At 30.3% G+C, this 26,104-nt stretch overlaps 1 protein-coding gene across 4 annotated transcripts; it reads right to left on the reverse strand.

Annotated features, from left to right (window-relative positions):
* Positions 1–4,172: 4,172 nt before the first annotated feature.
* Positions 4,173–25,426, reverse strand: LOC134707516 (uncharacterized). Of its 4 annotated transcripts, none has more exons than XM_063567328.1 (3): positions 25,316–25,426; positions 5,927–6,549; positions 4,173–5,180 (listed from the first exon to the last, which is right to left on the reverse strand). In XM_063567328.1, exons 2-3 carry the CDS (start codon positions 6,519–6,521, stop codon positions 5,056–5,058), a joined length of 720 nt encoding a protein of 239 aa, XP_063423398.1. In that variant the 5' UTR covers positions 6,522–6,549; positions 25,316–25,426; the 3' UTR covers positions 4,173–5,055. The 4 variants fall into 4 exon arrangements, with proteins under 4 accessions (XP_063423398.1, XP_063423397.1, XP_063423396.1 ...); XM_063567327.1 differs by lacking the exon at positions 25,316–25,426 and adding an exon at positions 17,035–17,340; XM_063567326.1 differs by lacking the exon at positions 25,316–25,426 and adding an exon at positions 12,205–12,323.
* Between the last annotated feature and the right edge of the window lie 678 nt (positions 25,427–26,104).

The raw sequence follows: 26,104 nt of genomic DNA on the forward strand, positions 1-26,104 counted from the left end.
AGATTTAAGAACAGGCCAGAAGTCAGCACTTAGATGTTGACATGAGTATTAATTATGTGGTCACTTTTATAAATTTCCTGTTGCAAAACTTTGATTTTTTTTTTAAAACTAAGGATTTTTTTATACCTGCATAGATTACCAAAGGTTTGCGTTATTTCGCAAATGATTGCAATCATAGGTAATGTGGCGCTAATGCGAGTCCGTAAATGCGTACAATTGCAAAGCATCAGGTCAATTATAATCTTACACTTATAACAGCTTATATATCATACCATGAGTGCATTTCTTTCTAGCCTTAATTTTGAATATGTCGTGTGGTGTTTGTTATTCTTTGCTAAACTCTACAAAATTAGAAAAATACATCTTTTAATCAGTGTTTTCTGACCGTGTTTGAACTTTCAATAATGCTTGCACATGTTGTTGGTAAACTGACATGTTACGCGGTAATAATACATGCAGTTCCTTCAATCAACATATGTAATAAATCTCAAGACTTTCTATCGGGTTTTTTTCTATTTCATATGTATGAAAGTTTGTTGCCTATAATTAAGATTATTATTTACAGTGTTTCGGCATTTTTAGCTTATACTGTTAAAGCATGTGTTCCTTTTCAAAACTCTACCAACTATTGCCTTCATTTAGCAAGTTAGTCTGTTATATTTTTGTTACATTTATGCGCAATGGTTTCTTATAATTTGACTAAAATTCAAGGTTGAAGTTAGAAACAAATGTAGCGTTTGTACTAACAAACATTGAACGATAAACTGTAGACGCTTTTTTAGCGAGTGTATAGTATGTTCCTTACGTCGTAAATACAATCCCCTTCCCTTTCATGAATGTGACCTACCGAATTAGACTATTTACCGGAATTGTAATCACATAAGCAACACGACGGGTGCCACATGTGGAGCAGGATCTGCTTACCCTGTCGGAGCACCTGAGATCATCCCTTGTTTTGGTGGGGTTCGTATTGTTTATTTTTTTTAGTTTTCTATGTTGTGTCATGTGTACTATTGTTTTTCTGTTTGTCCTTTTCATTTTTAGCCATGGCGTTGTCAGTTTCTTTTAGAGTTGTGAGTTTGACTGTCCCTTTGGTAACTTTCGTCCATCTTTTGTCAAAGTTTATGTAATTTTTGCAAACGTGTGTTAGAAATAAATGATAAAAAAAAATATGCGCGCTAATCCGTTTGCATCGTTAGTGTTAAAAAGAAATGCACTCCCATGTCTGAACCAAAACCAATACTATAAATCATAAACTTCCTGACTACAAGTAATTTATCAAAGTCCAACTCCAAAACCGAAATAGTAGTAAAGATTAGTTAAGTTTATACTTCGCTATACTGATTATCCCATTGGTATAAGTGAAGCAAATCAATGTTACCATGGTCACCGCTGTTTTGGTACTTGTTATTCTATGTCTGAAAATATTTCCGGGTTATTCCTCTTATGTCGTCGTAAAACCAAACGTTCTTTCATTTACTTTGTAGGTGGTTTTGTGATCATATCAATAAATTATCATGGTGCCCAGGTCCCATTAGTTTAACCTTGTCCATCTACATCCGTGTAAGTTCCGGTATGTATCACATGTCAAACTAGGCCACGTGATGTTGTATTTAGCTGTGGACATTTGATATGATGTAGGTGGCACGGTAGTATTTGCATTCCAGAATTAAGGTTGCTCTTTTGTGTACCCTTAGGTAAATGCATCTAAACAGTGTGATTGGACAAAAAATACAGTATCAACAGAACATACTTTCCCAAACTGAGGGATGAATCAGGTGTAGAAAAATATGAAATAATTTGTCAAACAGTTGAAAATGAATTTTTGATAATTGTTTTAAATTTTGTATTAACTGCACCAAAAAAGACCTAAAAGTACTAGTGGCCTTAGGTTTTTAAAAATAGCAAAAAAAAGTAAAAGGTCATGATCAATATTCAAATTCATTTCTGAATAGTAAAATGAAAGTACTTCAGTTAACTGTGAATGTATAATATTTTGCAGTGTTAGAAAGTGGTGAAAAATCTAAAAAGGCTATCATCATCCCTTATGGACCAAGAAATACTAGTGTACCATCTGTAACGATTCTGCTGCAGAGTTAGAAAGTACAAATAAATACAATTTTCCGACTTGTAAAGATCCGTTAACATTTTATAACAGAGTATATTTCTAATGTATATACAAACTGTCTGTCATTTGTTCCTCTCCTTGTACATGCAACTTACCTGATAAAAGAGGGACGAAAGATACCAAAGGGACAGTCAAACTCATAAATCTTAAACAAACTGACAACGCCATGGCTAAAAATGAAAAAGACAACAGAAAAACAATAGTACACATGACACAACATAGAAAACTAAAAAATAAACAACACGAGCCCCACCAAAAACTAGGGGTGATCTCAGGTGCTCCGGAAGGGTAAGCAGATCCTGCTCCACATGCGACACCCGTCGTGTTGCCTATGTGATTACAAATCCGGTAAATAGTCTTATTCGGTAGGTCAAATTCATGAAAGGGAAGGGGATTGTAGTTACGACGTAAGGAACATATCCGTTCGTACAGTAATGATATTTTGATGTATTATTTGCAACCTACACATTATATTCAGTTCTTAGTTGAGCCGCAATAAATCTTTGGACCTGTTAAATTGACGATTCAACATGTATATGAAAGCTTGTATATAGTCACATGTTGGCAAGTTTCAACTTGTCGAACCGTTCTTTATTTGAAGTTTAAACTAAATCCGTTTTATCTTACAATCGACATTTCTATATACTAATACAGGTGTTTAGAAAACCCAAATGATAAACGTATACTAGACGTATACATTTTCCTGGTATCCTGTAGCGTGCGAAAGGCTTTTCAAATGACTGACGTCACATTTCAATTCGGGGTCCTGTCGATTTCTCACAAAAACAAATTCGATTCTTTTGCTCAAAAAAATGTATAAAACTAATTGCATAATATATGGACAATAACCCTTACTGTTTAATATCTTTAAATATCAGCTCGCTTAAGCTCGCGTTACACATGTTTTACTTAAAGGTAAAACGCTTTGAAAACAGTTACATCATTATGTCATGCAACATGCACCAATAATCTCTGACAGGTATTAGTAACATTAATATTACTTAAAACAAGCATATTAAACTCAGGAAAACTAAATTTTCCATTGCTGAATGAATGTGCAGTTCTTTGTTATATGACATTCACATGAAAGCGGACACAAGCCAAATCCTAATTTCGAAACAATAATCAGATGCGGTCTTTCTTTAACATATTTAGCAAGTTCAGGTCCGCGTAAATTTGAATGTTTTATTCTCACTTAAGTTAAAGATATATGTCTCGAAAAATATCAAGTCTTTATGTTAAGTAGGATGTAAATTGCGATGGTGTATTGTTGATAGGTAAATACAGGTTTATTGTATAGAAATATTTAGCTGTTCTTAGTTTAATGTCGTGAACGCTACTTTCCTCTTAAATAAGATTGAATATAATTGTTTAGGTATCGTGGTGGCGTACTCGGTTCACGTAAATGATCAGTGTCAAAAGTTCTTAGTTGTGTGTTGTTCTAATACAATGCAGGATTAATTTTCATATCACATTACCATATTCTAGTTCTGAATATGATTTGGATAGTCCACCTGTCATTAAACAGACATCTAGCATTATCATCGTTAGATTGGAACTAAGCGCAATAACAAATACCAAATGATAAAGTACACAAACTAGCCACCTGCGAGCACTCCAAGCTACTGATAACAGGGGAGAAATTCCTTTAGGGCTTATACGGAAAAAACAATATTGTAAAATTTGTCTGGTGGACTTTCCGTACCTTTTATAGTTAGTCTTGCAATTTTTACATACGAAACTGACTGTACCAAGTCAGGAATATGACATTTGTTATCCATTCGTTTGATGTGTTGGAGCTTTTAATTTTTCAATTTGATTAGGGACTTTCCGTTTTGAATTATCCTCTGAGTTTAGTATTTATGTGATTTTATTATTTTATAACATTTCAAAACATGTCAATCAAGTTGTGCAAACACTAAGTAAAGTCTTGCTATATAATGCAAGGTATGTCGTTTCTTCTTTTTTATAAGATCTACAAAAAGCTAAAAGGTTGTCATTTATAACTTAACAATATTACCAAATTAATTAAATTAAATCAATATCTTGTATAAAAATTTATTCAAAATGCATTTACTTACAAACTCAATTACAAGTTTAATGAGAGAAATCATTGAACGCGGTGTTGTTGTTCTTACGTAATGATAATTATTTGCACATTGGAACATTAGACGCGTACAGAATTACATGATAATGCCTCTGTAGTTCATAAAAAACAAGTATGGAATGTTACATTAGAGGAAACACACAATCAACACTACAATCTATTATTACATATTAGATTCAACATACATTAGTACTCTAGATGTGACGTAAGAAAATCACATTTGTTGTCTTTGATCTAAAAAGAAAAGTCGGTTGAATCGCTTTTATTAGAATCTTATGTATATATCCTGTCAAACATTTTGAAGATGAGATATGAGATTATTTTTTTCTTGCGATTACTTATATACGCTTCAAGATAACAATTGCTGTGCTTATAATGATTCACATTTTACTTTAATTTATAACAATTATTTAGATGAAATGTAAAATCTTTTGAGAAAGATTTTTCAAATACTTAGTGCATTTATAGTGCAAAACGTAATATAGCTACTGTAAATGTAATCAATAATATGTTGACATTAGTAAACAATTTGATAACATCGCACTACAGCAATTACATTCCTTGCATAATCGAATGTATGTTTCATCTTATATCTAACATTTACAAAGACAATAAAAATCCCCAAACATTTACTGATGTATCAAAAGTAGAAAAAAATACATTATTAATATGTTTAAATGCATGTGTATGCTTTTATCATTCGATGTTGGCAATATCCATTCTTTGGACTGTATTTCGAATCGACAGTTGCATCCTCAGGTGTCAGCTTGACAATACTGGATGATGTCATTTATTGGTTTCCAGGTCAAAGGTCATTGCATCATCCGAAATCTGAACTGTTCCTGGTACTCGTAGTGTGATTCGCTAAGACCAAGGTAATCGTTGTGTTCTGGTTTGTCATTTGAGACGTTGATCCTTTGGTCAGCAGGTTATTTGCATTTCGCACTGTGAAAGAAATAAACAAATACGTGACTTCAAATTTCTACGCCACAAAAAAATACAATATTTTATATAATATAGTGCATTCAGAATACAATTGTGAAACAATTTTTATTTGTGCTTGACGTATAAAGTGTTAAGTGTTTAGTGCATGTCATATTTCATTGTCAGATCTTTCGGTTTAATCAAACACTATGCATTATATGTTTATTATATATTGGGTCGACACTTCATGCATGCAACATGCGATGTACTCTGGCGTTAACAGTAACTGTTCATGTTTTTCTATATGAATACAAAATAAACAGTTCAGATTCCTCAACTATTTTATTTGGAAATATCTTTTCATCTAAATTATAAATACATTGTAACAGGAGCCATGGGAAAATGTGGTTTACATCAATGCGTCACCAACCCAGCAACAAACGTTACCAAAGAAATTACAAAAAAATCTTTAAAAATTGGTGATCAATTCATGTGGATTTGTTTCTGAAATGTATATATATTTCCAAATTTTAAGTTTAATATATGGCGATTTAAATTGAAGTATAAGATGTTTGACAGTTACTATCTGACTTTAAGTAAGCAACAAAAGTAAAAACATTTACCCACTGCATGCAAATTATTTCCTGTTTTAACTATAAACAACGATAAAAAAATGATTACGAATTGTCGTTCTTCGGTTTGTCAATCAATATATTTGCACGATATATGATCAAAACTATATTTTTTTATCATAATAAATAACTTACCTAAATTGTCGATATGGTCTGACATGATAAGAGATATGATTACAAGTAACACACTAACAGTAAACATCACCATCGAAATGATCATAACTGCACGTGCAATAAATCGTTGTCGTTTGGTTCGAGTGTCCACGTGAATATGTACATTAGATGGAGTTGGCTCTTGTATCAAAAATTCACTGAGCAGACTTCGAGCTACTATAGGATCAATATAAAAAACATCGTCAAATTGTTTGTAATATTCAGGATCGGTGATTATTTCAATATCGTCATCGGACATCGTAATCGTCGACCAATGAGGAATGTGGTGATATCGATATGAATGTTGATGGTGCGGACATTCATGATCATGTTGATGATATTCGTGATCATGGTGATGACATTCATCGGGATGTTCTTGTTCTATCCAGTTCTGTGCACCGTTACTTTCTGTTTCTGAAAGTTTTGCATATTCTTGACAATTGTCTTGAAAACAATGACAAGTTTCTCCCTCGGGAATTGTCGAAATCACGGAATGATCTTCGTCAGTATATTTTTCTGATGTTGTTAATGGACTTAATTGTAGGTCCTCTGATACCAAATCACTTTCAAAGCTCATTTTTGTCCTGATTATTATCTTTCAGTACCTGAAATCAAATAAAATTCGAATCAATAAATGATCAGCTAAGTGTGTTCACTTTTTTTTTTAAATTAAATCCCACCGGCTACAACGGTCCAGGCAAATTCCGTCCTTTCCACAAACACATACACACACCATCTGTTGCGTACGCAAAAAGAAAGATGTTGATATATGAGGGCAACAGTAGTATTCCGCGGTTTATCAACGTTTATGACTGAAGTATAAAATGTTTGTGTCAACTTTACTCTGTAGCATCAACTTCCTGTTTCTTCATTAAGATTAATTATTTCTCATCAAAAGTCACATTATTAAAGAGAATGTAATAAGATGAACCTAATGTAGAAATAATCGATCACGTTTTTTGTCTATATAATTTTGAATTATTAAGTTCTTCCTTGTTATAAGTACATTGAAATAAATATTTAATTTATATTGACAATTTTCTTCGCAATCATTTCTATGCTAGGCATTTATATTTATAAATGATTATTGTTAAATGCAAAATGTCTATATTTTCAAATAACAAATGTAGAGGAAACTTCGTTCTAAAAACTGTCGTATTACGATGGGTTAAAACTAAACCTTTCCAATCCCTGAATAAACGGGAAACCGGTCTAGATAAATGAATACTGGTTCCAAATCATGCAAAGACATGTTTAAAATTAGTATACCAACTCAGTAACCTGAGATAAACAATTGATGTTTTGTTTCGACGTGATTTCAATATATATGCTTTATTGATTATTAGGATTGTTTTTTTTATCCTAACAGTAGTTCACGGAAATGAATTTCTTCATAAACTATGTTACACTAGATGGACGTTTAGTTCCATATCAACACATCCTCTTAACGTTACGATTTATATCATGATATACACTGTAGAATGTTAGGACATGGTTGTAAAATTGTCTTGACATCTATTATAGATCTTTATATATTGATGACAACACTCTGTTCGTGCCTTAGTTAGGTCTGTCTGTATAGATAAATACAGTTCTATCAAAATAAAATCCTCAATGTTGTCTGGAACCTAGATTAGTTTTCCTATTTTATTCACATATAATGAATAAACATTCAAACAATTACTATGAAAACATATTGCTAAATTCATTATATACTTTTTGTCAGTAACAGACGTTAATTAATTTGACTGAAGTCGAGGTTGTCTCTATGGCTTAATGTTATGTGACGTGACACGCAAATTCATATTCATCCTATTATATTTTCAAGTAAACAAAATCAGATAACAATTGCATTACTTGTATTTGCCTTTTATATATATAAATTATATGAAAGGAGATTGAATAAACTTAAATGTATTCACCAGAGACCAAAAGAACGAAATATTATTTTCTCTTTAAACATATTTGTCGTAATTGACAATGGAATAATAGTTTGTATAAATGCAACAAAATGTTTTTTTTAATAATCGTGACTTATGAATGCAATGCTCAAGAAGCTGTAATAAATACGGAGTTGTCAATTGATATATTTTGTTTCACGCTGTATACATCATAATATCAAACAAAATCATTTGGTCTCGTAATTAAGCAAGCTAGATTTCAAAACTTGAAAGCGTTTGTATAAATTTGTTTCGATTATCATATGATGGAAGATGCAAATCTCTAATCAAAACAATACAGACGGAAATAAGTATATATGATACATGATAATTAAAAGATACAAGAATTATAATTTAATACGCCAGACGCGCGTTAAACGCGCATCTTTGTGCTACAAAATATAATTCTATGTGTGAGGAACTGAATACCAAGAACCACTTGGCCGTTAGTATCATATTTGGTAAAAAATCATTTTCACAAAGTTAAATATATTATGTCTGAACATAATGTTTTTAAGTTTTATTTTCGATATATCGTTATTAATTGACGTATAAAACAAACAAAAATAATACCATTTGTACAACATGTTGTTCCTGCTAATTGAATAGACCGATGCGTAAGGTAAACAGAATAGACAGCAACGGGAAGTTGATAGTATACATGAAGAAAAAAAAAGTCAACCGGTTGTCACAGGGACACCTTAACTTAAATCAAATATTAAGAAAAGTCCGCGTTTTTAAGTTTAATTTCCGACAGGACATGGCAGCGAATTTCTACATCCTGTGCAGTCAAGTCTAGTCGCATAGTAGGAGTTGTGTTTATCATTCTCCTACATTTAACCTTTTGAATTTTGATTTTCAAATACAAGTCACCTCATCAAACAGAATACAAGGTATCAAAACACAAATAATGACAACACTGCGATATTTAAAAGATGAGAATCAGACTAATTGTTTATAAGCGGACGTTAATGGTCAGTCAGCACATCAGTAAAGTGAAAAGAAGACGAACTAGAAAGCAGAGCCATTGTTGGAGATACTTTCTAATCGTTCAAAGGGTTCTGAAGCACAAGAATTAAAGAGAGGAAGGAAATAAGAGGATGATATTGTATGACATATTGCAAAATAAAATAAAATAGGAGAAGAGACGAAAAAATTGAAGGCAGTAGAAATGGGTAAAGGAGAGTGGACCAAGTAAAATTTATCAGAGAAGACCATAACCTGAATGCTAGTCATAAAAATTTTATCGGTACATAAACATCAAATCAGGTATCTTATAGATCTATGTATAGATCTCTGTCTGAGTAAGGTTATTGTACTTGGTATTTTTATGACCACAAGTCCTGGAAATAGATGGCGAGGCGATTTCTGTTGAGGTCAGTGTTCGACGTATATTGATCTTCTAGTAATAATAAAACAAGCCTCCAGTTTTAAGTATCATTACAATGGGTAGCTACCGGTGGAAACACGATCAGGGCAACTTGAAGTCTGAGCAACACACTACATCCAAAAAGAAAGATATCAAAAATGTAACTGAAGACAACCCCAAATAACAGTTTATAAAAACATGACAAAATAAGATATCCATAATAAAAAGACAAAACAACAAAAGAAAAAGACAAAGCAGTTAGTATGGATACATAAGCATTATAGTATTCCACATTCCTTGATACTTACATATAATCACATTTGTATACCACATCTTACCTTTAATCTTCAATGTAACTAACAATGTTCCATATAACATACTTTACAAAAAACAATGTCCCACGCAACTAGCAATGTTCCATATAAATTTCAATGTTCCATGTAACTAGCTAGCAATGCTTCATACAACTAACAATATTCCACGCAACTAACACTGTTCCATGTAAATAAAAATTCTTCATGTAACTAATAATGTCCCACGCAACTAACAATGTTCCATGTAAATTATAATGTTCCACGATACTAACGGTGAGAGAAATATTGAAACGGAATATCTGTATAGTTTAATAGACACAGTCGTAAGATATAAATAATGTTTAATATCTGATTTGTATGGAAAACCGAGATTATAAGGTATACACCAGATACGAAGAATAATGAAGCAAATGTACAAGGTTAACGAAATTTGTCATGGTTTTTGATTTCCTTCTTTTGACTACTGAAAGAAAACGATCCGCTAATTATAAAAAAAAAAGCAATCTACGTAAACACTTCTATGATTGTAGTCAACTGTTAATTCTAGAAAATTATCAGTCGCTTTCGTGATGGTGTTCTAATTACAATCATTATTAACTTAACGCATCATTAACACTATCTTCCTCTGTAGAAAATGAATAACAAATAACATAATTTACACATGTAACTGAATGTGAGCACCAATGTAAAATTGTAAAGATAGATCAAGACAATCTACTTCAAAAATTGGAAATCATAGAGAAAGAGGGGGAGACAGAGAGATTGCAAGACTTTATTGTTGTGCTATAATAAATCTCTCTCTCTCTATCTCTTGAGTAAATAATCATGATAACCATTTAACTGTTTCTTAAGTAATATGACAGTATACGCATTTCACTGACACTGAATTCGATCGTCAAAATCCCTGCAACGTCGTTACATCCCTATATTATTCATATTTTGTAAATGTTGCGACACTGTGATTAAGTTTTTTTATACGCTATTTATTATTGATATTCCTTTACAAACCTATATACGATAACTGCAATTTTGTAAAATTTAAAAGTTTCTATTTTACATGTAACAGTATCATCTTATTACGTAAACCTAATCATCATTTATTCATTATATGTTTATGAATTATTCAATAGCATTTAAGTTACCAATCATGCTTATTGTTGAAAAGTAAAAATACTAGTGTATATCTAAACAATAACGTCTCATCTGGATGAAGTAAAATGCATAATGCTACAATACTTGAAGAATTAACATGGTTTGAAACAGGTGGAAAGGTCTATTTTCCAAAATCTAAAAACTATTGTCAATAGAAATTTAAACATTACAAGAACATATTTACAATATTTAAGAATTTGATAAACTGAATAAGACAAATCGAAAATATAAGATATCCGGACACACGATATCTTGAATTTAGGATCAGGTGAGGTAAACTGTGGTCAATGACATCTTTGATTTATATTTGAACTGTTAAGATTGAAATTAAGGTATGAAACACTGATTTGGCTTTTAATATGGTGTAACATTCCTTCATCAATTATTTACAAATTCAAAAATGTTGCACTACATACAGAAACTGACAACAAAACAAAAAGGAAACCAAAAACCTACATAAAGTCTCTATGAATAACAAATCAAACTCAACCTTTGTAGCATGAAACTTACAATTCTCACTTAAAATTGGCCTCTTTTATCTTCAGCGGTATTCATCACTATACTTTACGAGAATACGTTTTTCCTTTAATCTAATGTTTCACTTCTTATTCCGATAACGTTACTTCATGCACTTGTTAATTAATCTTAATGACAATACAACATGTACAAGCAAGCTTTTAACATGCATAACAATCGATTCCAAGATCTTAAGAAATCTGTATAAATATCTCTGCTGATCTTGATAATGTTCAAGAATGTCGTTACTATTTCAGTGATGAAATTTATCATTGAATTGAAAAATGCATCTTGAGAATATGAATGTGCAAGAATGTTGTTATTATCTATTTGATGATATATTTTAAAAAACACATTAGAAGAACAACGTTAATATTTAAAGGGGGGTGATAATATTTTGCTACAAAATGTAAGGTTTTAAGAGAAACATTTATAAGTTGTTAAAGCTACGTCATAGCAATGTCGTCCTCCCTGTGTAATATAACTTTATGTATCTTTTTATTAGTAAAAAGGTACTACACACAAGTTTGTATTTATATGTAATAAAAATGGATACAAAAAAACCAGCTGTTTTGTTTCGATAGGCCCGTTAACCATGTTAACATAACCTATCGCTTATGAATAAATATTTTAAAATACTACCACACCATATGTTAAGCTATAAACATTAATCCTTAATTAACCGGCCATCGACCGAACAACCCCCCCCCCAAAAAAAAAACCCAACCCAATGAAACTATAATTACGGTGCAATAAAAGAATACAGATAGTGTTATTGTAGTCAAATTAAAATTCCCTAGAACTTGTCTTAGTATAACCCATAAAACTTTACTTCTCTTATCTTTTAAGTCTGCTTGTGAACAAAACTTACATTTTCTGGCATGCATGTATCATTTAATTGATTTGTTTGAAGATTTATAAAGTATATTTGAAATGAATATTATAAAAATAACAAATATATCTACTTACTGTAAATTGAACACCATGATATATCTTTTCAACTATTAGAACTGTCAAACAATATTGACAAAGAAACGATATTTATTCAATTAGGTTGCTAATTACGCTTTTACTGCTGTAAGCAAATAAACTGAAATTGATACATTACAAAATGATATAGACCATTCCATCCTCAGATCTAGGCAGTTCTATTGGACGAAAATCGATGTTTGTTCACTGTATTCTTTTGTGCATTGCTATACGGATGTTTAATAGAGTTTTATAATGGTATTTGTTTTAATGATAAAAATCCAACAGAGCACTAAAACATTTCTGTATGTCTCTAAATAGTTTACCCCTTTGAAAAAAAATCCCTAACCATGGTAATGATAAAAATGCAAGAGAGCACTTAGCATTTCTGTGATCTTTAAAAAAATTATAAACAAATTTTAATAATATTTAACCAAACTCTCAAAATACACAGTGTATACATAATGAGGGATTATCTGCATTGTTTGTACATGCCATTACAACGGGATTAAAACTTGTTTTATCCATGTTTTAATTTTGCTTTAAGTTAATATCAAGTTTTAAAATATTTACCTCTTACAACGTATCACGAACATTTCTTTTTTATTAAGATCATATGTGTCAATAAGTATATATATATGTAGAAAAGAGTATATAAAAGAAGGCGAAAGATACCAAAGGGACAGTCAAACTCATAAATCTAAAACAAACTGACAATGCTATGGCTAAAAATGAAAAAGACAAACAGACAAACAATAGTTCACATGACACATTATAGAAAACTAAAGAATAAACAACACGAACCCCACCAAAAAGTAGGGATGATCACAGGTGCTCCGGCAGTGTGAGCAGATCCCGCTTCACATGTGGCACCCGTCGTGTTGCTTATGTGATGACAAATTCGGTAGATAGTCTAATTCGGTAGATCACATCCATGAAAGGGAAGGGGATTGCAGTTACGACGTAAGGAACATATCCGATATCATTTGTGAAAATGTTATTCCATAACGGTCAACCAACTCGTGATGGCTTCCGTAAAATTTACGAAGGGATGATTTCAACTTCACCATTTGGAACTCTTGGTTTAATAGCTTCCTTGTGAGCAACAACCCTCTATCAAGAAAATCATGATAGGAAATGCAATCACGGGAATATCGTATCAATTTGGAGATATATACCCCGTATGCAGGTGCTGCTGGAATGTTACTACTTAAAAAAACTTGCACCGTTTATGATAGGGGAGAACAATTTATGAGAAACCAAAGGATGACTTTTATACATGTCAACTGTAAATTTAACGAAACATTAATGGGAATTACTAATATTTTGTTATGATATATTACGAAGTCAATTTAATAATCAAGTGATAAATACTGTTATTGTCTTCAACAACAAATCATTTTTTTATCCAAAGTAATTAAAATATTCTATTAATGTTTATTTAAACGCTTTGCAAAAGGGCACTTGTTTATAAAAACATTGGGTAAAAAAATCAATATCAAGACATGCGCACTGGCGTTCATCAATGATAAACACTTGAAATGAAGTAATTGTTTTGTTTTATATCTTTAATTTCGCTATTTTTTAACAACATAAAATCTTGAATATAGTTAAAAGTAAAATCACACAAATACAGAAGTCCCTAATCAAATGACAAAATCAGAAGCTCAAACACATCAAACGAATGGACAACTATTGTTATATTCCTGTCTAGGTTAATATCGATTCAGCAACGAATTTTTACAACCACTTCGTGTGATGGATTGATCGACATCATATAATAGGAACATTGCGAAAAAAACACGTGGTTATTATGTTTTAATCTTAAAACAAATTGTTCGCAAAAAGAATAAAAATCATACTTAGAATTCATGGACAAACACTTGCGATGTAAATGAATATACCATTGTAAGAGTAAATATTGTTCAGATTATATTTCACATCTTTGTCCTTTGATATTAATTGATAGTAATGAAATTATAACACATTAATTCTTGTTGTTCTTAATGATGTTTTTGCGTTCAAAGGGCTGTTCTGTAATTTAATATTTCTATGATGTATCGTCATCAGGAAGTCATCAGGAAGGCTCGAAACTAAAAGCTATTAATTCAAGGAAATATAATTTGGATATATATATATATGACCAAATGGGACCTAAGGACATGTTTGGAAATACATTTTGAACTGAAAAAGCCACTTTGAACTCATACGAATAAGATAGAAACATCCACGGTGAATTGTAAACCATGAATAACTGTAGGTATTTCAGTAATGCTGCGATACTTTGCAAGCAGGAAATTAAAGTTAGTTAAGTCTATTTACGGAATGCTCAGGTCGTGTCTTCTACATTTAAAAGCTCAACGTTCTGTTGAGCTTTTAAATGTAGAAGACATTTAATGGAGAAAAAAAAACATTGAATAAGAAAAACAAATATTTCATTACATTTCAATGGTCAGTGACATTGTTTGTAGGCATATATATATAGTTTGAATGATCACATCATCATAAACATGCATACTTAATTTCAAATTGACATGCCACTGTCCTCATGATTTAAGCTTGCTTCAACCAACACTTTTACTCGATATGGAACGGACGAACGATCGAACAAACGGAATGTGAACGTGCTTTATTGATTCGTTCAATGAGTCAACATTTGAGGCATATCTGAAGATATAATATAATATAATATAATTTGTAAACGCTGAATACATTAGAAAAAAGACCGAAAATAACCGAATTTACTACAAATAAAGTGTTTGATTAATACTTAATTTAGACTATGACTTTTTTTACTCATTCATGGCAGTTGATATCAGGGTAAAAATAGTCATATAAACATAAACATTTGTATAAGTGCTTTTCAATATATCTAAATATATTTGTAAACAATTGTATCTGTATGATATTTCTTTATAGGAGCTACAAATGTTGAGCACCATACCTTTACAGTGTTAATTACTAAACGTTAATAAAATATATTTATAAAAGTTCAATGTATATAGGCAATTACTCATCATTGATGCAAGTACCTTGCGACATGCAAGAATCCAATAAAGGTCAATAAATATACAAGGTTTGGAAAAGACGCTAAGTTTACTTAGTGGAATGAATGACTTAATATTAAAGGGGAAAAGGCAAGTAATGGAGAAAAAAAACATTGAATAAGAAAAACAAATATTTCATTACATTTCAATGGTTAGTGACATTGTTTGTAGGCATATATATATAGTTTGAATGATCACATCATCATAAACATGCATACTTAATTTCAAATTGACATGCCACTGTCCTCATGATTTAAGCTTGCTTCAACCAACACTTTTACTCGATATGGAACGGACGAACGATCGAACAAACGGAATGTGAACGTGCTTTATTGATTCGTTCAATGAGTCAACATTTGAGGCATATCTGAAGTTATAATATAATATAATCTAAACAAAACAAAACAAAACATAACATAACAAAAAAAAAAAAAAAAAAAAAAAAAAAAAAAAAAATATTTGTAAAATCTTAAATTGAATTTTCCTTAAATCATTGCAATAATAATTAAGAGTATAAACAACATGTCCACAAGAAAAATCGGAATGTATTCGCCAACTTAAAAAAAAACAATTGTAACATGAACTTTGCAACAAATGTGTTATCCTCTATCATATTTCAATCAACAAGTGGACTAGTAAATTAGGAAGAGTCATTTCCTAAAACAAAACTGAAAATCATTTAGAAAGCTGTCGGAAAGTATATGTTCACGCAGCTTTTCAGTGTTGAGATGATAATGTATGGAAAGTAGCTGTTAATACAGAATTGAACATCAGTCAAGTAAATGTTAAATTTGCATAAAACCTGCCTGAACATTTTTTTGGGGGGTTTTGACTCTATATTGAAAGATATATGATATAGTTTCCAGTAAGCCAGCTACCTAAACAAAGTCCTAAAAAATCGAAATAAGACAATTATTGGTCACCATACGACAATAAGTTAGACCAATAAATTTTATTATCGGTAATTCGTATATTTTCCATTTGATCTTACTGCCTAATATTTTCAAGTATCAACGTACTGGCTGTATCACTGAAAATATTAGGCAATACATTTCGTGACGTCATAACATTGCGTGACGTCATAACATTGCGTTACGTCATAATTACCGATAAACAGAATAATAGGTAGTTGAGTTTTTGATACTGACTACTAATATATTATTTTGAATATCTTAACTCGCCCTAACGGGCTCGTCTAGATATTCCACATAATGTAGTCAGTATCAAAAACTCAACTACCTATTATTCTATATATAGTCATCCCTTAAACTCTCTGATATAATATAATTTAGCCTTGAAAGTGGATTTACAATATAAGATTTTTGAAAAGGCACACATGTTGTTGCCAAAGTGATTTGAATAATATATAATATATAGTCAATTATATTGAACATTGGCAGTTAACGATTGTAAAACTAACATTATAGATATTAAACTAAAAGGCTTAATGTGAAAATCTGTTCTCTCTACTTTAAATGCAACAGGCGATTCTTTCAAAGTATATTAACACGATTTACAACTTTTAAATCTTGTGTTCTAATAGACGATATTAGATATTAATGCATCTATTGATAATTTTTGTAATGTAGTCCTTACATAAATTTAAAACAATATCTTTTTTTTAATTTAATTCACAAACGACAATGGCATATCTCACTTAGACGATACTACATGTCAGATTAGAAACTTAACGCAGAAATTAAAAAGATATAAAAATAAAAAGATATGTTGATTATTTCCAGCATTTTCACGAAGGTACCTGTATGCTTACTACTAACCTTACCTTTAAACAACGAAACCAAATATAGAAGTGTCAACCAGTTTACCAGCTCGCCATTATCCCAATTTCGTCACAGGCTTATTAGAACAAATATAATTAGAATACAAAATGTCATCACAGTTCATTCATTTGAACATTCTTGTTGTAATCACATTCTGCTAAGACGTTCGTAGGATAACAATTTCCAATTATATTTGAAAAGGAATAAAGGACGTTGTTCATTTAGAATTTAATTCAAATTCTCCACATCAAAACCAGTGTTTGAAATATCAAAATATAATAAATGATTCTAGAGTTGGCTGTTCAATTTGTATGAAAACTAATGTTTATGATTAATATAGGTGCAAATTAATCTTGAAGGACTTCAGGAAAATATTTTTCCGCCAAGTACAATCGGACGTAAAATTCCTTTACATAAAAAACGGTAATATGTGTTGCTTGATATTGCTTCAACGACATCATCGGTATCAAGGTTAATTATAATTAACAGAGACACAACATCTTTGATAAATTGATAACCGTAAGTTTAATCTGGCTATGACGTCAAACTATACAATGTCTGGCTTTATACCAGACACGAAATAATATATAATGATGTTTCAAAGCAATTATACTTTATTTTCAAAATGATTTTTATACATCAAAACATTAACATATGTTTCCTTTTTGTAACAGAGCGTTCATTAATTGAATCAATTTTGGATGACATATGCCTATCTCAACTTCTATAGCTGTCTAAAGCTTGTAACTCCATTGCCAAATCATATAAAAGTACATTTTCACTTTTGATGTGTACTTTTTTTGATTGATTTAAGTCTGCCAATTGATATTTTATCGTATGTTTTTCTATGTTGTGATGTTATGCTATTGTTTCAGAAAAGGGGAGAAGGTTTGGGCCCATTAAAACGTTTAATCCCGCTGCAAATGTTTGCACCTGTCCTAAGTCAGGAATCTGATGTACAGTAGTTGTCGTTTGTTTATGTAATATATACGTGTTTCTCGTTTCTCGTTTTGTTTATATAGATTAGACCGTTGGTTTTCCCGTTTGAATGGTTTTACACCAGTAATTTTGGGGCCCTTTATAGCTTGTTGTTCGGTGTGAGCCAAGGCTCCGTGTTGAAGGCCGTACTTTAACCTATAATGGTTTAATTTTTAAATTGTTATTTGGATGGAGAGTTGTCTCATTGGCACTCACACCACATCTTCCTATATCTATTATATTGCTTTAGGACAATTCTTGAAAATAGAAAATAACAAAACGTTTTGCATATCATAGGATTTATTTAAAACTGTTTTACGTATAACTAGAAAAAGAAATTTACAGAAAGGCAATAGAATGAACTAAAACAACATGGAAATTAATGCAACTACGCAACTTTAAAGATTACAAAAGCAATGATTTATGCATACTATCTGTATAATTTAAGTTATTTTCATATTTCATCTAATCATTTTCTCTTTTCTCTAATACTCGTTTGCATGTGATATTGTCTGCAATATTGTCCTCGGATCAATTGGTAACAGATGTAAAACTTGTCACCACCATTTAAGTTGAACTCTAAAATGTACGCTAACACATCCCATACACTCATAATGAGGTATTTAGTTCCAAGAGTGATACAACCGTAAGTCTTTTTTATATATATATATTCTGTAAGATATAAAATATTTAAGAGTTTGTATCTAAAACATGTATTTTGTGGCTATAATTGAATTATTGTGACTGTAACTGTTGTTATCTCAAGTGGTTTATTGAGTTAAATTGTGTGCCCCTTAAGTGCTATTTTTATTCATGATATGTCATACTGCTAGCTTTCGTGCTAGGAAAATAGATAAATTCAATTACAGGTTATCGAAAAATGACAGTAAAATCCATTCGTCAAAGGATGAGGCATAGTATTAATCACTGTTTTTTTTATTTTTATAATATATTATGAATTATCTACTATTTCATTAAAACTATATTTAGAATTCAGGGATGAACAATAATAAAGGATTTTTTTTGTTTCAAAGCAAAATGATGCTCTGCTTATTACTGATTTAAACACACAAGTTTTAAATTATGTTGTTCTGATATCTATAAATGTGATTATTTTTAAACATTTAAAAGCATAGAATATCGAACCACGGAAGGCTTCAGTGACATATCTTATATTGAGGACAAAGTATTATTTTTAGCTTACTTTTGGATACATTTAATGTTTTTCGCAGAAGAGGTTAACTTTTTGTCATGCTTTACATAAAAGAAAAATCAAGCTTCAGTAAGTCAAGGTAAATTTCAATGCATTTACTTTAAAGTATAACCCGTTTAACAGTCAAAGTAAAACAAAAGTTACAAAACTGATTTATGACAAAAAACACTATTCATAAACACAGATTTTGGCATAAATGAAAAACATCAAACTATGACTTATGACAAATGTGGTAATTTCAGTTTTCTTATTATCTATTTCCCATCCATAAGTTGTAAATAAGTATTCCCTTTCCCAAAGCTAAGTCGTAACACTTTTCATTTGTACGTTATAAACATATTTACATAATAAGGAATTCCTTAACCGAGGTTCGATCTTAAATGAAAAGAAGAAAGTAACTAATCCAGATAGGTTGACTGTAACGAGATGTGTCCATGTGTCGAATCATTATATATACAGTTCTTAACCTAACGATATTAGATTAGAAATAAGAAGATCTTGAGTTATTGCTAATTAATGCTAGTTTTCAAAAGGAAATATTGATATTTTAACATAAAATGAACTACTGTTATTTTTTATTAATTATATTAAAAAACAACTTTTAAAGCATCCTTTCTATATTTCTGTCAACGACTGAATTACAGAATTGATTTGAAAAACAATTTCAGATTACATGTATAATGATTAATGGAGCCAACAACGTGAGTAAGAAGCTTTGGAAATGTACGATATATGATCAAATCAATAAAACAAAACAAAAATCCGTATGACTATGCTTGCTATGTGTAATACAGTTTTTCTTTGAAATAGAAATATGTACATCAAATATCATTATCTATTGTCATTGAGATCTTTGATTTTATAAAAGTATGTCCAGGTTGTTGTGGTCATTTAGAAATTGAATAGGGAAAATGTAACTTGTGAACAAGCCTATAAAAGTAATAACAAATATTAAAAGTCCGAAGTAAGTATGAACAAAATTTAAATTTCATTTTCACAGACAATACAGATACAATTAAGGGAATTCGAAATTCCTCTGCAGAGCCATTTTATAAGTCAACACATTGAAAAAATTTAAATCACAAAATTAGAGAACACGGAGAAAAATAAAAAAAAATAACTGATTGTGTCCTACTATAAAAAATACGGGTTCAGTATTCAAAACTGTATTATAATTTAAATCAATATAAAAACAAGCAAATATGTCACAAATAAACACAAAAAGGCATATATCAAATTTAACAACCCCTTTTATTTCTTTTCATATTATAGGATTCAATTTATCTATGTAAAAAATCCAACATTAAAGGATTATTAGATTTAAGGTTTTGGAACTGAATCAATATTGAAGGTATATAAGGTACATTGGGGATAAAAAAAAATGTCGGTACACATGTTCGAAAATGTAGGAAATTTTGTTTTTGTGGATATTTTATTTTATTGGTTTTGCCAAAGTAAGCATGTCAGCCTTTATAAAAAAAAATGAACGCTTAACCCATTTCCAATGAAATCCATGAAATGTGTATCCCATTATTTATAATGAATCCACACTAAACTTGCTCTGTGGGTGTGCTGACTTTTTTTGTCAACAAATTAATAAGAGAATAGATAGAGTGTCTTTTCAATTTCTCCACAACATTGGGGAGTGTTAATGAACTGTGATGCTTTATTAATTAATGTTGTTGTCATTTAATTATTCCTCTGATCCTTGTCCGAAGCGAAAATGATAAAAGATCAATAATGACATTTTTTAGAAACGGCTGTAAATATATTTATGAAATTGAAAAAGACAGATCTAATGTTAATGTAATTTCATAAATTGATTTTATATGTTTTAGGGCAATTTTCAAAAGATTTAAACTTTTGATGATAGTATATCTGGATTCAATAAGAGAATTCCTGACAAAAAAATTATCAAAATTTAGACAAAAAATGTAAGCGATTTCAATGACAGCAAATGGAATTCAAAACAAAATACAACCTTTTAAAAACGGTTACAAAACACGTTTTCTACCTAAATGGCATCATGGTAGTGTAGCCGCCTGTAGTATAGGAGTTTGTGAATTCTTACCCATACCGGGCGCAAATTTATTTATTTATGAACTTTAAAATGTAAGTTAAAAGTAACGAAATCTAGATGTTTCACGCTTTTTACAATTGAATACATTATGAAATCAGCATTTAGAAAGTGTTTTGTGTACTATTGTTATGTTTTATGTTCACAGAAACCTTGAAATAAAACTGCATGTTTATTGTTTTCCCTTAACTGATGTAATGTTGTGTACTGTTAATGCCTATATTAAATAAGTAGACTATAGTATATAGAATACTTGCACTAAATCATACAGACCTATCAAAGGAACATGCGAATATCAATGTATAATTTATATTCAACGAATGCATCGATACTGCTTTACTGTTTCTTGGAACTGCATTTATTGTATTCTATTTCAAAGCTAATGTCGTTAATACTTGGTTCATTAAGTGTAAAGAATTTTATATTAAGTCATATTACTGAGCCGTCGTCATTAAGATGTAGTATTCTGATGTAAAAAATTATATCCCTCAGTGGGTGTGAAATGTTCAACTGATTGTATAATACAATACAAACTTGCACTTTTCTGCATGTTGTTGAAACTGAAGAAGCTGTTTTCTTTTGAATTGCTACTGTTTTATATTTTTGTTTTTCGTTTTAACAAGCTGGTTTTTTTTTAAATACGCTTATACTGAAAACAAAATTTGAATAAGCTGGGTTCTTTTTCTTTGAAAATACGCTTATACTGAAATCAAAACTTAAATTAGTCTGCAAAGCTTAGAAGGTTTAGACTGCTAAATCAAAAAGAAGAAAAGATACAACCCTATAGACAGCAGTCGTTGAAATTATGAAAAGAAAGGTCAAATCACACAAATATAGAATTCAATCGGAGAGCCCTAATTACATTGCAAAATCAAATGACAAAACACATCAAACGAATGGACAACAACTATCATATTTCTGACTTGGAACAGGCATTTTCATGTAGAAAATGGAGGATTAAACCAGGTTTTATAGCGCTTAACCTCTCACTTTTCAAGCAGTTTCATCAAATTCCGTAATATTTACAACGATGCGTGATCAAAACAGACATGATAATAAAATAGTCATAATATGGGTACAGTAGTCATCACTGTGTTACAATTTTTGAACAAACAATTTTACAAAAAAAGTATACAAGCATTTATCAAATTAAAAACACATTCAATGCTTCGCATGACTGACGTCAGAAAATGTATACGTCTCATAGGAAGAAGTTTTGTCGTTCCATGTTTACAAAGAACAGTTTTATAATTTCACATGGGCAATGTTGACAAACAAGTCTCCCCGATGGTTATGCAAAATTTGTATCAACAATGACACGTGTCGTATAACACCTATTAAATCTGTTAATAAGAGATAAATTCGGAAGAGACATTGAACAAGATCGGATGTTTTCATATATCTCATGTAACGTTTCAATCTGTTCACAGATTGACAACTTCAAGCTATAATCACCAACATACGTTATCATTTCAACCCTCCTATTTCTCGGTAGTAAAATACCATTTGCATATAATTACTTTCACGATACTTGTTTTTGTGGTAACCACCACAAATGATCTAACCTATACGATATGTCTTTCTTTCATATCACTAGTATGTCTTTTTATTCTCTTATTTCTAAATACCAGAATAGTCGTAAAATCAGTAATTTTACTGATTGTGTCCTACTACCAATTGTGAAATTTGTAGTATGATGAATGCATAACAGGTAATGGTTATCCTGTCGACACAGACGGTCTAGCTCTATTTTGAATTCATATGTATCTTTTATTTTTGTTTTAACCTTGATTTGTCTTTCTCATTTGATTCATTAGATTTAAACATGATATAACTATCATTTACCTTGTTTAGATTATTTGAAAACTGATACAAATATTTGAGACAACAATTTATTCTTCTAAAGCAATTTTTCATCAAGGGAAAAAAATAACCATAATACTGAACTCCAGGGTAAGAGAAGCAAAATATCACAAGAACAAATCTATATAACAGGCCGGAAAAAAACATTAAAAATAATAACTTAAGATGTATTTGATTTTCAATCAGTCAGCTATCCAACAGAATCCAACTTACATGGACGTCAACAACAACAAGTCTCCGTAATACAATTGATAGTAGAAAAATATGTCTGATCTTTTTAACGATTTCGATATATACAGCTGGGCACCTAACATTTCATAAATGAACATATATAACATGATATGATATAAATGTTGTATACATGTTAGCTTTAAAAAAGGCAGCTTTTGAAATCTTGTTTCTATGATAGCAATTTAACTAAGTGTTAACCTAAATCTGCATATTCCTATCTTATACCTTTGTCATTTATATCTTGCTATATAAGTTAATAATATACAATATGATAGAAACATGCTTTTATGTTCTAATAAAAGAAAGTTATCATAAACAAGTAACTTTAAAAGGGTATTTCTAATTTTCATATGATTTCAGAGCAGATAATTTTTTTAAATTCTATAATGGCCTACAACTGTCAATGGAATATAAGAATGGCAAGTGTTCGCGTTGTTTCTCATTTTGACAGAATGTCTTATATAGAATTAAAGCATATTATCTTAAAGGAATTTGACACACTGTTTGAAAATCTAAAATTCTTGAACACTTCATGTTTTAACCATTGATTTTGAATTAATTTTAAACCATAAAAAACTTTTTCTTTGTTAGTGAACTATTTTCAGATGTATTAATTTAGACAGAATAATTGAATCTTGCTTTTTCTACGTTCTCATCAATAGTTCTATGTATTTGTTACATATTCCCACGATATTTCTTGATAAAATATTGAATTATATATGAGAACAGTCACCGAATACAGACAATGTGTAATGGATCCATTATCTGAGTTTTTATATTTTTCAATAAGTATATCGTATTTGATCGAATTTAATTATTTATACTGATTTATCAGATTTTTTGCAGTGTCTTTACTTCTTTATGTTTAAAATTAGTGTATTGTTAATATCAAATAACAAGGGATACTACATTTCAGTCTGATGAATACACAGTCATTCGTAGTTCTCGGATACCTTCTCATGCCTTGACAACAATTAAGGTACCGCTAAAATAATGATCTCGGGAATAATATCAAACAAAACAATTTCACTTACCCGCATCAATTTTTTTTTAAATTAAGGTAACGAATACAAGATTTTTTTTTTCAATTTTCTAATGCATACCTTTTCGGGTCATTACATTGTATTTTACGCTCAATTGTGATTTCTTTAACAACAACGTACCTTGACATCCATTGTCATTTAAATCTGTTGTTAACATTTAAATTAAAAATGTTGTATTATCCTTACACATAAATAGTAATTTACTCTATCGTTTGTCGGTCTCTAGTGTATAATTGTCTCAATGGCGGTGTATATTACATCTCCTTAATTTTTTTACGTGTTTCAAAAAAGTACATTCAAGTTAATATCAGTATTCTCTTTAAAAAGAAAACAAAACAACTTTTCAAACGTCATTCAAAAGTTCTTTACAAATAAGATATTGAGGAATTTTTAATTTGATCATGTTTTTTATATGTGTTACATTATCGTTTGGTTTTTGTTGCTCTTCAGCGTTCTGTTGTTTTGTTGTTTCCATCCTACAGTTTGTGTGTTTTCCTCGGTTTAAGTTTGTATCCCGGATATTCTTTCTCCGTCGATTTATGACTTTTAAATAGTGGTATACTACTGTTGCTCTTATTTTTTCAGGTTGTTTCGAGCAGTTTTCGATTTAAATATAAGTCTCATCTCAGATATTCAAATACATTATGTTAAACCTTTATTTTATCTGTGTATTGTTGATATTTGCCAATATTTTTTTACCTTTTCATATAATTTAGCTACTAGTATATGTGCTGTTTTTGTTCTGTCTTATTGACGTCACATCAGCTCCTTCCATGTACCATGTTTTGATGAAACTAAACACAGCGATTAAAAATATATATATATATACATAGTGTTAAAATGGGATGATGTTTTTTTACTACAATGAATTTACTCACCACAAACAGTTTCCTATTATTCTAAAAATGAATTCCTCATTATCATCAGCATGACATTTTCTTTTAAACAAACTCACAAATCCAAAATAATCAAAACTTCATCCTCATCTGACCGTTCAATATGCTTACTGTTTTAGCGATAATATACAATATAACGATAAGTCTACTATTGGTTTACGTACAGTATTGTCATACGTCGAGTCATCAACTCTTATTATCCTGGGAATACAGCCATGTAAGAATTACTTTCGGGATTAAGATTTATCAGGTATAAAGATTATATTTACAGGAAATCAATACTTTCTTCGTTTTTCTTCCCTGAATTAGGTCAGAAATTTAAAATACACAATACAATATGTATCAAAACATACAAAATATTGTCATAAAAATCAATTGGTTTTCTAAAAGTAAGTCGTTCGATATATCAGTGCTGACAAAAGTAAACATATAGGTGAATATAATGTTTAGATCATTTTGAAATTAATAATTCAAGCTAAAATCTATATGTTAAACATTAAACTCCGAAACAGTATTGTCATGATGCAGTGGGGTTTTTTTTTCAGGAAAGAAGTATGACCAGAACTATATTTTATAGAGTTTGTTTTACCATTAAAAGAGGTTTATTATTAAAATTGTGTTAATATTTATTTGTCTTGCACCATCATGTTGATTAAGGAAATAATACAGATGGGTTGCACGCTGAACCAAAATTAAAATACAAACATATTGGCAATATTGAGTTTTACTGTGCGTATTACTGTGTTGTTGTCTTTTCTACATTGGATTGAG

Source organism: Mytilus trossulus, chromosome 2 (genome assembly GCF_036588685.1).
Source record: "Mytilus trossulus isolate FHL-02 chromosome 2, PNRI_Mtr1.1.1.hap1, whole genome shotgun sequence".
NCBI classification, from domain to species: domain Eukaryota; kingdom Metazoa; phylum Mollusca; class Bivalvia; order Mytilida; family Mytilidae; genus Mytilus; species Mytilus trossulus.

Bases quoted from the DNA above. Each gene is read 5' to 3' on its own strand.
- LOC134707516 (XM_063567328.1), bottom strand. From the start codon at position 6,521: ATGAGCTTTGAAAGTGATTTGGTATCAGAGGACCTACAATTAAGTCCA. The intron at 5,181-5,926 runs GTAAGTTATTTA...TTTCTTTCACAG, and splicing joins AGACCATATCGACAATTTAG to TGCGAAATGCAAATAACCTG.